Source organism: Mus pahari, chromosome 7, assembly GCF_900095145.1.
Source record: "Mus pahari chromosome 7, PAHARI_EIJ_v1.1, whole genome shotgun sequence".
NCBI classification, from domain to species: domain Eukaryota; kingdom Metazoa; phylum Chordata; class Mammalia; order Rodentia; family Muridae; genus Mus; species Mus pahari.
In genome coordinates, this window is record NC_034596.1 from 67,623,627 (window position 1) to 67,638,244 (window position 14,618).

At 40.5% G+C, this 14,618-nt stretch overlaps 1 protein-coding gene across 1 annotated transcript in view; it reads right to left on the reverse strand.

Annotated features, from left to right (window-relative positions):
* The window catches only part of Ccdc175 (coiled-coil domain containing 175), a 78,477-nt gene that overhangs the window by 39,381 nt on the left and 24,478 nt on the right, over window positions 1-14,618 (reverse strand). Inside the window, exons 8-9 of the mRNA XM_021201746.2 lie at window positions 5,021-5,102; window positions 390-526 (exon numbers count right to left, since the gene is read on the reverse strand). Coding sequence (XP_021057405.1) covers window positions 390-526; window positions 5,021-5,102 — 219 coding nt within the window. The remainder of the gene's footprint in view (window positions 1-389; window positions 527-5,020; window positions 5,103-14,618) is intronic.

Genomic DNA, 14,618 nt, shown 5'->3' on the forward strand with positions numbered 1-14,618 from the left:
AAGAAGGAGAAGAAGAAGAAGAAGAAGAAGAAGAAGAAGAAGAAGAAGAAGAAGAAGAAGAAGAAGAAGAAGAAGAAGAAGAAGAAGAAGTATCCTTGCATGCTTTCTGATGTCACTGTAGGTAACCAAACTACTGTTTCCCGAGTTTGATTTATAAGTGTAAATAATGCATTCAATTTTTTTATGGGTTTGAGCTGTTCTAGATAAGAAAAGCATTTCTTAGCACCACAAAGGCAGATTAGAAGTGTGGTTGTTGATTATTGGATGAAGAATATTTTGTCAACTTTGTTGACAACTAATCTGAGCTTTGATGGACAGTCACCGCTTGGACAGCAAGTCAGGCACCCCAACTGTGGCAAGCTGACTTGCATGGACAAAGCCATACTCACTCTTCTGACATCATGTTTTTCTTCAGAGTCACAGCTTCCTCTTCCTTCAAGGTAGCTTTATACTGTTTGAGGAGCATGCTCAGTCTCTCCCGGAGATCTTTGTTCTCTGTATTAACTTTTTGTACTTTTTCACCCAACTAGGAAAAAAAAGAGAGTGGGAGAGAGAATTAATGGAATTGGCTCATGCGTCTTGGAGAGAGTGAATTTGTGGTGAACTAGTCTAGAGTACTGCATATACTGCTTGAAACACAGAGGATCTTGTACGAAGATAGAGCAACTCCGTTCTACAAACATGCAACTGTCTGCTTTGGAGCTTCCTTTGGGATTTATGACAAGTGTCCAGCACATTGTGTCCTTTTCCCATGTATACAGTGTGCTAGGGCACAGAGAACAACCTTTCACAGAAGCACTCCGTCAAAGCTTCTCTGGCCAAATTTGTCCCATGGTAAGGCGAACCGGGCCCCCTGCATCCTCCAGTTCCCCCCAAGAAGTCTGAGTGTGGTAAATCTGTTCCTTCAACCTAATACAGATAGAAATATTTGAAAAATAAGAAATTCCAGAAAGTTCTAAAAAAATTTAAATTTTCTATAGACCAGTGGAATCCACATGGATAAAGTGATATGGAAGGTTTGTAAATACTGTAGAGACACATAATATGGGTAGGCAGGCATAAGTATATACAAGAATTACCGTCATATTTTATAGAAGGGATTTTGAATTTGACAGAATTGTTTTGTGCCCAATCCCTCCACAGATCCAGGAGGATGGCTGTAGTTCTGACTGAGGACACACAAACAGAACCACCTGTGCCCATTAATGTCTTCATGAGGTGAGATTTTGCTTTAAGTGAAATAAGAAAGTTAAGTTTGGTAGGAGTGTTGGATAGTTCAAAATAACCCTCTGGCTGAGTACCATGAAAGTAATAGGATGGAAATAGCCTTCTTAGAATTTTTGAATAACTAACAATGTAGTGAGTCAGCTTTGTCCTAGGAATCAGCTTTGTCCTAGGAGGAAGCAACTAGACAGGGAGAGGGCTGACACATAAAACTATTCGTGCTCTTAGGGAATTCACCAATATGGAAAGGGCCACATGGAGACCAAGATTAAGTTTTCTTGGATGCCCAGAGGACAAGGCCAATGCAGAGAGAAAATGCAGTGTCGGGCCTACTGACTCCCTCCTCACTGTAGGCTGAGATGCCAAAGCGTTTCTCCAGAGAAACTTAAAGTAGGTTAAGGTAACTTCAACTAGTAACACCTCACATGTCTGGAAGAAAGTCAATGATGATCCTCTTCTGAGGAAAATATTTTGGGTACCAAAATATTTTAGATGCACAGTAGCCAGCATACAGTTTCCCACCAAGACAAGAGAGAGAAAGGGCAGACTACAGACATGATAGGATGGGAGAGCAGATTAGAAAAGGCTCTGAACGCTTATCAATTGAGAAATACAACAGCCCAAAGTAAAAGCACAAAAATGCTGTTCTTCTAGAGTGCTGCATTGGGAAGAGGAGACCAGGGAGTGTAGGAATTCGAGGAAGACAGACTGAGCAGGAAAATAACATACTCAGCTAGAGTCTGATAGAGGAGACAGAACCATGGGAATGAGCTACCGCAGAGCTGAGGAGACACAGAAACTCACACAGTGGACATGCCAAATAAAAAGAAATATCAAACATAGGAATAAACAAAGCCAAAGGGAGAAATCCTAATGAGGATAAATCAGAAGACAGGATTGGATATATCAGTGTAGCCAAACAGTCTCGAAAAACAAAACAAAAAAAAAAAAAAAAGAAATGATCCGAAGCCGGTCGTGATGGCGAACGCCTTTAGTCCCAGCACTCGGGAGGCAGAGGCAGGCAGATTTCTAAGTTTGAGGCCAGCCTGGTCTACAGAGTTAGTTCCAGGACAGCCAGGGCTACACAGAGAAACCCTGTCTCGAAACAAACAAAAAAACAACCAAACAAACAAACTAAAGATGTGACAGGCTGACTCTGTGACAGACAAGCTGCAAACTAACAGTTCAGGACACCAGGCCTGAGTTTCTACTTCCCAAACTGGGCAAGTCAGTTACTAGAACAACTGCAGGATTATGTAAAAGGGACACCCTCCCACCCCCCAGCTTATAAAAGGACAGTTAGCTAAGCTTGCAGCCAAGAGGTTAAGATCTACCCCTTTTGGCATGAAGCAAGAGTAGTTAGTCTGAGACAGAGCTTCACCCAGACCCTTAGAACCCACCAATCCAGATGTAAATCACCTACCCTTCCCTAACGCTCCTCATTTGGGGCTTTAAAACTGAATCTGAGAATTCAGTTGGGATCCTTCCATCTTGATAGAATTGGGTCCCTGAATGCAGGAAAACACTCTTTGCTCTTGCATACTATTAAGAGTCTGGGTTATCATTCTTCAGCCATTCATAGACCCTAACAATACAAAGGAAATATAACCCATCTTCATGGACTAGAAGCTTTTACTGTAGGGAAGGAAAATCCCTCCACGGGCCATTTCTAGACTTAGGAGAGCCCAGTCAAAATCCAAACAGACTTCCTAACAGATCACAGTAGAAATTCAAAGTGCTAGGACTAGCTAAAACTGTCTTCTTTTATCTATGAAGGCTCATTTCAAACTCAACTAAAACAATATTGTTCTAGTGTGAGGAGGAAAAGTAGTCCAAATGAGAACAGAAAGTCTATAATCTATGCATATGTTTATGATGTGATTCCTTCTTGGTTTATGGCAATAGTACAAAGTAATACAGTAGATAAAAGGAATGGTTTTTGGCTAATTGGGAAAATTATAAACCTTGACTTTGATTTCACAACACAGATGCATATGCAAATTCCAGATGGTTTGTAGACCTAAGCCAGAAAGGTCTAAGAGATAATGACAGAGAATAGATTTGTCACATAGACTACACAAAAGAAATTAACCAAAATGGAAAAGATGAACTTATATCATTAAAAATTTAAAAGTTATATTCATCAGACTATATATATAGTACACTTATGCACATTTATTTACTGTTCTATGTTTATGTGGCATTTTATAATAAACTGGTTAGCAATATACTACCAGGCCAAAGAAATGTTTGCCACAGACTGTTCACAATAGCTAAGGTAGGCAGCCTAAGTGTCTCTCAATGGGATGATAATGACAGTGTGCCATGCAAACATAATATAACACTTTTTTGACCTCTAAGCAGAAGGAAACCCTGTTGTTGGTTAAAAAAAAAAAAGAAAGAAAGAAAAGCATGAACTTGGGCAATGTGTTAAGTCAAATAACTTGGGCATAAACAGATAAATATTACATGGTAATATGTTGAATGAATAGGAGCAGATAATGAGATGTTAGTACCCAGAGCCTAGTGGATGTGGTGGAAGACTTTGGGAGATGTTGAAGAAGAAGGTCTTCCTCATACCCAGGAAAAAGTCTAAAATTTGCTATAGCTCGTGGAGCAATTGGTATTGCTAAATTTGCTTCTCAAACTCATTGAAAGGATGAATTGTATATCCCTGCTAATTTGGAGCAAAACAGAAGCAGCAACTCTAAGCAGAGGGTACTGATGCTAAGGGTGGACTGTGAGACTCAACTTGTGTATGTGTGGGCAGGGAAGAAGGGACACTTCCCCTCCAGTGCTAGTAGTAAGAAACATCTTAGTCATTCATGTGTATGCATAGGTGAATGGGCCCTATTACATACCTCATTCTACAGTACAGAACTTGTCATTCAATAACATATTGTGAGCGATACTACTGTTCACGTAACCAAAGCCCATCGATCAGCTCTAATTCAGATTTCCCACTCACTAAGTTCTGCTATCCTAATGTATGCATCATTGAGTACTCTGTGGCTAAATCTTGGTTTACATTTGTGATTACGTACTTAGACTATTTCTTTTAATGCGAGTTTGGAAAAAATTTCTAGATTGATGAAGACTTGACATAAGAATTTTAAAATAAAAATGAAAGCAATACTTTGGAAAAGCTTTAAAAACAAAGATAAATAGATAAAAACAAGTAACAGAAGATGTCTAGAGCATCCTCCTGATGATGAATGCAACTCAAGTACTAAGTGTTAAATGACATTAATGTTAGTTAATGTAGAATAATTGCATGCTTCTTTACAGATACCACACAATAGCAAAAAGGTTATATTTCCCTAAGTAATTTACATATCCATTAAACATAGTTATTCCTGATATAAGCTACTAAACCACATGGAAAGTAATCAAGCCAGATCCAATTCATTTCATGTAAGTGATCTTTGCAGTTTAATATACTTAGGACTCTGGTAGAAGCTAAACCAGCAGTTCTCAACATGTGCGCTGAGATCCCCCTTTGGCAAATCTCTATCTCCAAAAAAATTTACTTTATTGATACACAATAGTAGCAAAATTATGGTTATGAAGTATCAATAAAATAATTTTATTGTTGGGGGGTGTCTCAACAACATGAGGAACTATGTTACAGGATTCAGCATTAGGACCACTGAAAACTGTTTAAACTGATTTCTGTGAATAGTCATGGTAGCTTATGAAAACCCTATTTTAGAAATGCACAGCATTTATTGTATACTTAATATATTAACTAAAAAATTAAATCTAATTACTAGCTAGATCGTTTTTGTCATCCTACCTGCTGTATTTTATTCACGAACGCACTCTTCTTCTCAGTAGATGTAGTATCCAGCTTCTGCTTGTGAGTCACAAAAAACGACCTTATTAATACAGGAAGCAGAACACACAGGCGTTAGAACACGTTTGTTTCCTCACCATAAATTCCTTGGCCCCATCACTGTACAACCTATTTTTTTTATTTATTATAATGCAGTTTCTTTTATTCTTTAAAATTAATGTGCCATTTGTTTATTCATGTATCTGTGAAGATATCACTGAGCGCTTGCACTGTGCAAAAATTGTCCCAGTACAAGGGACACAAAATATATCAGATCTTTACTCTTCTTACAGGGATGAAATCTAGTGAGTAGCCAGAGGTGACATAGAAGAATTAAACTGCATTTCAGATAGTGTTACGCATCCCGAAGAATGAAAACTGGGATAAAGACATAGAGAGTCTGCGAGCAAGAGTGCTACAAGTGACAAGCGGTTCAAGATGGTCTCTTTGGGGCTGACCTGTGAAAGACTTATGTGCTGAAAGGAGCCAGACACATACAGATTTAAAAGAACTCAGGAAGGATAAGATCCGGGGCCTGTGTTGTCACAGTAGAAAGAGGATCCGACTGGAGTGGGAGATGGTAACTAGGTCACATAGGGTCTTAAGGGTCAGGCAGGGGGATCTCATGCTTGACTCTGAAGGGAACTGGCGAGATATCTTTAGATCACAGGAACATCTATGCTCTGTAAAGTGGACTCTGATGTCTGTAATGAAGGGAGGGAGGGAGGGAGGGAGGGAGGGAGGGGAGGGGAGGGAGAAAAAAGAGGAAGAACCACACTGAAGGTGATAGCTCTTTAGGCTAAGAGGCAGTGGGAATGGTGGTAAGCAGGCATACATAGGTGTATCAGGTGTGATGGTTTGGATGGGAATGGTCCCCATAAGTTCATATGTTTGAATGCTTGGTCATTTGGACAGGGGTCAAGAGGTGTGGCCTTGGTGAAGGAAGTGTGTCACTGGGAGTGGGCTTTGGGGTTTCAAATGAGTAAGCCAGGATCAGTGTCTCTCTTCCTGATGCCTACAGATTCAGATGTAGAACTCTCAAGCAGCTTCACCAGTGCCATGCCTGCCTTCATGCTGCCGTGCTCTCCATCATGTTGACAATGGACTAAACCTTTGAATTCTAAGTCACCCCCAATTAAATGGTTTCCTTTATAAGAGTTGTTGTAGTCCTGGTGTCTTTTTATAGCAATCGAAATACTAAGACAGAGTGTAGAAATACTTTCCATGTGTTTGCAGACGATGCTAGTTTTAGTATTCTATCCTGGAGGAGGCACTCCTAAGCTCCACAAAACTACCCAGAGCAGGCAAGTACACAGCAAAGAGAAAACTACTGCCCAATATCCCTGCTGCACATCGACTCAAAAATACTCAATAAAACACTTGCAAACAGAATGCGGACATGCCCTAAAAAGATTATCCACTATGACCATTTGAAGTGAACTTTATAAGGAGATTCCTTGATGCTCATCATCTTCTTTGAAGTAAAATGGGAGGTGCTGACAGGAGCATCTTATTGTCAAAAAAAGGTTTAAATTAATGAAACATATTTAAATGCTATATTCTGTGGATCTCTGGGGTTTTGGAAGACTATCTATCTATCTATCTATCTATCTATCTATCTATCTATCTATCTATCTATCTATCTATCTATCTATCTATCTATCTATCTACCTATCTACCTACCTACCTACCTATCTACCTACCTATCTATCTATCTATCTATCTATCTATCTATCTATCTATCTATCTATCTATCTATCTATATTTTTATATGTTTAACTTTGGAAGCATACTTCTATAATAAACTAGACTAGCATCTAACATGACCATGAGTTTGATTAACCAACTATTAACTTGCATTATTAAATTAACCTAAACAGTTTGTAATAGAAGTTTTTAAAAGGACTGGAACTTAATATTGTAATTTTAAGAATCACCTAGGTACAATACTTCAAACAAAAGTTGAAAAATACATAATAGTATGTTGTAGCAAGACATTCAGGCAGGCAGGCAACAGGCTCAGGGACAGCCCCTGCGCCAGCTGTTTGGGGGACCCACATGAAGACCAAGCTGCTCATCTGCTACATACGTGCAGAGAGCCTAGGTCCTGCCCATGCTTGCTCTTTGGTTGGTAATTCAGTCTTTGGGAGACCCAAGGGGTCCAGGTTATTTGACTTTGTTGATCTTCCTGTGGATTCCCTGTCTTCTTCCAGTCCCTCAATCTTTCTCCTAACTCTTCTGTAAGACTCCCTAAGCTCCATCTACTGTTTGGGTGTGAGTCTCTGCGTCTCTTTCCATGGGCTGTTGGGTGATGCCTCTCAGAGGATAGTTTTGCTAGGTTTCTGTCTGCAGGAATAACAGTAACATTAATAGTGTCAGGGATTGTGTTTTGTCCATAGGATGGGTTTCAATTTGGGCCAGCCATTGGTTGGCCATTCCCTCAGACTTTGCTTTATCTTTGTCCTTGCACATCTTGTAGGCAGGACACAGTCAGGGTCAAAGACTTTGTGGGTACGTTGTTGTCCTTATCCTTCCACTAGTGACTATAGGAAGTGGCCACTTCAGGATGCATATTCCCCCACAGCTAGGAATCTCAGCTAGGATCACCCCCTTAAGACACACTTGGTCTCTCCTCATCTTAGCTCTCTGGCATGTCCTAGAGATTACCCCTCCCCCACCAATATCCCTTCTCTCTCCCCTGCTCTCCCTACATATGGCCTCCATCCCTGCTTTTACCCAGTTCGCTCTTTCCACTGAACTCTGATATCTATTTTGTTCCCCCTTTTGAGAAAGATTCAACACTCCTCCCTTGTGATCTCCTTGTTATTTGACTTCTTTGTGTCTGTTGATTACAGCATGGTTGTCCTGTACTTTATGGCTAATAGCCACTAATAAATGGGTACATACCATGCTTGTCTTTTGGGGACTGTGTTACTTCACTCAGGATATATTTTCTAGTTCCATCCATTTGCCTGAGAAATTCATGATGTCCTTTTTTAATGAATAGTTTTCCATTGTGTAGATATGCCACATTTTCTGTATCTAGTTTTAAGCTGAGTGACATCTAGGTTGTTTCCAGTTTCTGACTATTATGAATAAAGCTGCTATGAACATAGCTGAGCAAGTGTCCCTGTGGTATAGTGGGCATCTTTTGGGTGTTGAGGTAGAACTGTTTCCAGTCTTCTGAGAAACTGCCAAATTGATCTCCAGAGTGGTTGTACCAGTGTGCACTTCTACCGGCAGTGGAGGGATGTTTCCCTTGCTCCACAACCTCACCAGCATGTGCTGTCCTTTTGAGTTTTTAATTTTAGCCATTTTGATGAGTGTAAGTTAGAATCTCAGAGTAGTTTTAATATGCATTTCCCTGAGGACTAAGGACAGTGAATATTTTTTTAAAATGCTTCTTGGCCATTTGAGATTCCTCTGTTGAGAATTCTGTTTAGCTCTGTACCCCACTTTTTAATTGACACATATGGATTGTCAGTGTCTAACTTCACATATTCTTAATAAATTTTGGGTATTAGCCCTCTGTTGGATGTAGGGTTAGTGAAGATCTTTTCCTAATATGTAGGCTGCCATTTTGTCCTAGTGATGGTGTCCTTTGACTTACAGAAGATACGAGAGAAGAAATCAATATATCAGTCAAATAAAATGTAAAATCTAAAACCTTTATGACACAAAACATCCAAAAAATTTGGGACACTAGGAAAAGACCAAACCCAAGAATAATAGAAATAGAAGAAGATTATTCCTAGTTCAAAGGCCCAGAAAACATCTTCAACATAATAATAGAAGAAAATTTCCCTAACCTAATGAGACGCCTATACATCGATTTCTTCTTTTTTATCTTCTAAACCAGAGATTCTCTTGTCTAGCTCCTGTATTCTGTTGGTGGGACTTAGGTCTGTAGTTCCTGTTCTCTTCCCTAGGTTTTTCATCTGCAGGACTGACTCAGTTTCTGTTGCTTTATTGCTTCTATTTCCCTTTTCAAGTCTTGGACAGTTTTATTCATATCCTTCCCCTGTTTGGTTGCATTTTCCTTTATTTCTTTATATTTATTTGTTTTCTCTTTTAGTGCCTCTACATGTATGTATTTTCCTGTATTTCCTTAAGGGATTTACTCATATCCTTTTTAAAGGGCTCTATCATCTTTATAAGATTGGATTTAAGATCCTTTCCTTGTTCCTCAGTTTCATTAGGATATCCAGGGTTTGTTATAACAGGATAGCCGGACTCTGGTGGTACTCTATTGCCCTGGGTCTTCTTGGTTGTGTTCTTACACTGCCCTTTAGGCATCTGGTTTTCCCTGGTGTTAGATGGATGATCTTGATGGGAGCATAACTTCTCAGGAAGTGGGGGAAGTCATGGGTCAAACAGTGGAGATCAGGGTATCCTACTCTGTTGGCTGTGTCACAGGTAGACTCCACTCTTCAGGCTGTGTCATGGGTGGACTGAATTCTGCAGGCTGTGTCCTGGTCAGACCCAGTTGGGGTGGTGGGCGATCCAATTAAGATGGGTGGTCAGATAGGGTTCTAAGCTGTAGGAGGTTATGGCCCCTCTCCTGGGCTACCCGAAGCCGCACCTTAAAGATGGCACCTGTTGGCTATGGAGCTTGTGGTAAACAGGTCCATATTTGGTGGTGATATGTTCCCACTCTTCTGGTTGGCTGAGGCCGCGTGCCTGGTGAGGTGACATGGCCTGCTGCGATTAGAGTGGATATGAGAATATAAAAGGGCTTGTAGCCCGGGGCTCGGGGGAGATGAAGAGGGAGATGAAGAGGGAGATGAAGAGGGAGATGATGAAGATTGTTCAAAGTTCCTGAATAAACTGCTGTAAGAAGAACTGGTGGTTGCATCTTCCTTGCTGTGGTTAAGAGAGGACGCAACACTAAGCTGGTTAGTTTTGGGGTCCCATGGAGAGGCAGGACACTCTCAGGGTCCTGCAAGCCTCCTCTGAACAGAGGAGCAAGGCCAGATCTAGACAATGTGGCTGAGCATTTTCTTTGATGTCCTGTTAGATCTTTCCACAATTGTTTGTTTATAGGATTGCAAGGCATGTCTGTAAAATGTTCTATGCTATAATGCCTAAGAAATGGCTTTGTTCTAATAGATATATCTACCTGAGCATCATCAGCTTCAATCTGCAGAGGGATTTCCAGGATAGCCATCACCTCTAATAAATTTGCAATCTCAGATCCACTCCTTCTCAGAATTCAAGGCAAAAGCCCATTGGGATTCTGAACAGGTATCAATAGCATGGTGCACATATATCAATTCTCCAAACTCTAGAAAATGAAACGTATAATCTATTGTATGACCCTGCTCTAAGGTATCATCATTAAGTAGAATCTGCATTTTTAACTCTGTATGTTGCATCTCTATTGACTGCCGTTGTTAGCATAAGGTGCATCCATGTACAGCCAGAAGCTCTTTATAGCCAACGTCTGAACCCAGCGATGAGACATGGCATTTCTAGGCGACAGCGTAACTCCTGCATCTGTTGCCATGGCACCTGCAGCATATCCCTTTGTTCATGAGTCATGCTTCATGGCCTGGACACATACCCTGACCCATAGCCCCCCCTTCTTCTCTTCTCCCCTCTCACTGCCTCAGAGGCCACCTCTGCCAATAAAACCTTTCACATGAGACCTGTCTCTGGTGTGCTCTGTCCAGGATACTGTCTACTTCAACACCCATTCTAACTCCTGATAACCTAGTGGATTTTTCCTATTTAGAACTACCTTTTCTGTTACTGCTGTAGGTTCCTGATACTCTAATCTCTGTTCTATGGCCTAGTATCTAATTTCTCAGTTTCTTCTTTTTCTTAGTCTGCCTCATTTTGATTTCTCCTAGAGGGTATACAAAATTGTAATTGTTATTGAAAAAATCATTTGTATGCTGATAAGCAAAACAATATCATATGGAGTCCAGATACATTGTGTCTCTCCATTTTTTAGCACAAGGTATTTTTTTTTTAAGTTTTAATTCTTTCCTTAAGTCCTTCACTTTCTTGTTTGCAAGCTGCATATTTCTTCTGTTACTATCTCTACCCAGTGCACTTCCCTTTTATTGTTTTCCAAACTCACAAACTGGGGCTTCTCAGCTCCTGTTTAGCTTCTCTTTCTGCTGTTGCTCAGCTCAGCCCCTGCCTGTGGCTGTGTTCTGCCCCCTTGGGCCAGCTGCCTTTGCTGGTTTGGGTTGGAGCATCTGTTTGCCCTCTGACTTCCTCCCATTCCAGGTCACAGCGTGCTGCCTGAACCTGAATTGGGCTGCAGCCTTCCCATAGACTGCCTGGCTCCCTCTGCTCCCTCTAAAAGGAATTTAGCCTCCTCTCTAGCTAGGAACTTGCATCCTTCCCCAGTTCCCCACACTATTAGCTCCTCACAGGCCTCCACTCAAGTGCTCAGCCAGCAGGTGTGGTGGTTGTCAAAGGGACTGAACGTGACTTTCTGGTTAGCGCTCATGTCTTGAACTTTTGGCTAAAGCCTCAGTCCAGTGTTCTAATCTTGGAATACATGCCAAACACTGGATGCTATCTGTAATTGTGTATTTTGAATAGTGAATCTGAGACTTAAATATATTTACAGTTGCTTAGGCAGAAGTTTTACATGTTCCCTAACTAGCTCATAACTTAATAACTCGTTTATTCTAATCTAAGCTCTGCTGTGTGGCTGGTTACCTCTGCTCAGCTATCATGTGTCTGTCTCCATCAGCATTCCTGAGACGAATCTCCTGCACCTCACTGTTTCCAAGAATCCTCTCTCTGTCTGTCTCTCTGCCTGTCTCTGTCTCTCTGTCTGTCTGACTGTCTGTCTGTCTTTCTCTCTCTCTCTGCCAGATGTTCCACTTCTTAATCCTGCCTCAGCTAATTGGATAAAGGCTTTTTTATTAACAGATTATATTTCCACAGGATATGATACCATACATTAGAGATCCCAAGAATGATGAGCAGATTTAGCAATATGGCAAGACAGAGAATCAACTTGCACACACCAACAGCATTAATATGCAACAACAAACAGAAATAGAAGGGATTGTGTATACATTCCCATTCACAACAGCCTCAAGGAAAATAGAATATCTAGAAATAAACCTAATTAAAGAAGTGAAGGACCTCTACAATGAAAACTCTAAACCTCTAATGAAAGAGATAGAGAAAGACAATGGAAAACAGAAATGTACTCTATGCTCATTAATTGGTAGAATTAACACTGTGAAAATGTGTTATGGGATATTCAAACCTCGTTCTAGTTATGGTGTGGCTCAGCCTTTAGCACACACCTTTAATTTCTCTAGCTGGAAAACAGATATGCCCTTAGTACATATCTTTAATCTCAAACAATTAAGGTAAAGTTAGTTTGTAGAAGGAAACGCCCATGTTTGAAAGTGGTGTCTAATTGAGTGGCAGAAAAAAAGTGATGAATCAGAGAAAGACTTGACAGAATAGGATGTGTCCAACTCTCATGAGAAGAGAGGAAAGGGAAGCAACTTAAGGGAGAGACGGGTAGTACGGGAAGAAGAGAGTACAATACAGGAATACAGTTGGGTTTGTGGAGAGGTTTTACTGGGAGAGGTTTACAGAGACAGATTGAAGAGAGAGAACAAGTTAGACATGGGTTAAGACAGAACAAGCAAGAGAATGAGAAGGAGCCAAAAGATTAGAAAAGATCCATAGAGTTAGTTTGAGGCTAAGCAGAGCAATACAGAAGCCGACAGAAAAGCCAGATTGAATCAGTCAGCTGGAAGAGGAGTTTGAGTCAGAACACCTGAGTTGAATCAACCAGCTAGAGCTAAGAAAGAACTAGAAAGGGTGAGCTTATTCAGCAGTCAGTCTCAGGGGCTAAAAACATTCTAGGCTTAGATTGTACAGAGACTAGAAGTTTCCAGGACTAAGCCTATGTTAGTGGACAAAGTCAGTAAGCCTCCCAGACAACAATTGCAACAGAAGAATAAAAAGTATTTTTTAACCCTGTAGGTGCAACAACAATATGAACTAACTAGTACCCCCTGAGCTTGAGTCTCTAGCTGCATATGTAACAGAAGATGGCCTAGTCAGCCATCATTGGGAAGAGAGGCTCCTTGGTCTTGTAGACTTTATATGACCCAGCACAGGGGAAGGCCAGGGCCAAGTAGTGGGAGTGGGTGGGTAGGGGAGCAGGGGCGGGGGTGGGGTGTAGGGAACTTTTGGGATAGCATTTGAAATGTAAATAAAGAAAACAATAATAAATAAATTAATTAATTAAAAAAGTATTTTTTTTTAAAAAATAGCCATTCTACCAAAAGCCATGTATAAATTCAGTATAATCCCAATTAAAATCCCCATCTTGTTCTTTGAAGAAATAGAAAAAAAAAGCTGTGCTAAAATTGATTTGAAACTATAAAAAAGCAGTATAGCCCAAACAATCGAGCAAAAAGCAATACTGGAGGGGTTATAAATCTAGATCTGAGGATGATTCCAAAGCCATTGTAATCAAACCACATGGCACTGGTGCAGAAAACAGACATGTAGACCAATGGAAGAAAACTGAAGACTCAAACACGAACACATGTATATATATATATATATATATATATATATATATATATATATATATATATATACATACACACACACACACACACAAACTAACTAAGCTGGAGTAAGGAAAGCATGTTCAACAGATGGTGCTGGGAACAGCGTTCATGTGCAGAAGGATGAAAGTAGACCTGCATCTATCTATCACCTTGCACAGAAACTAACTCTGAATGGATCAAAGACCCAAATGTGCAACCTGAAACACTGAAACTGCTAGAAGAAAGTAGATATACCTTATATGATATTGATGTAGGAAAGGACTTACTGGGCAAACAAACAAACAAACAAACTTCAATTGCCCAAGAATTAAGGCCAACAGTTGACCAGTAGAACTTCATAAAATTAAAAAATGTCTGTACAGCTAAAGAAACAAGCAACCAGATGAAGAGGAAGTCCATGAACTAAGAGAGAAGTTTTACCAGCTACACGTCTGACAGAGGATCAATCTGTACATATTTATGATGGGAGATGAGCACTGTATTCTGCTGTTTCTGTTTTAGAACAGCACAAGTTTAGATGCATTTTTAATTAAAAAGCATTAAAATATATGTACAAATGATGCTATCATAAAGTTACTTGTCTTTTAGGAGCATGCTCAGACTGAAGGTTCTCTCCCCAGTTGTCAGTAAATCACCTGGGTGGATACTGGAAGCCACATTTTCATGGCTCTACCTGACTGGTCCAGGAAGCAAAGTTGTGCCAAATACATTCTTTCGTGAACTCGCAGATTCTGCTGGTCAATTACGGCAGATAGGCTAGACTTGTCAGAGTTCATTTCACAAGCTGTGACCCAATCAGACACTTACGTGTGCGCACCAAGAAGAGAGAACTGGGCTCAGGTAATAACAGAAGGATGAAGAGAGAACTGGGTTCAGGTAACGACAGAGGATGAAGAGAGAACTGGGCTCAGGTAATGACAGAAGGATAAAGAGAGAACTGGGCTCAGGTAATGACAGAGGATGAAGAGAGAACTGGGCTCAGGTAA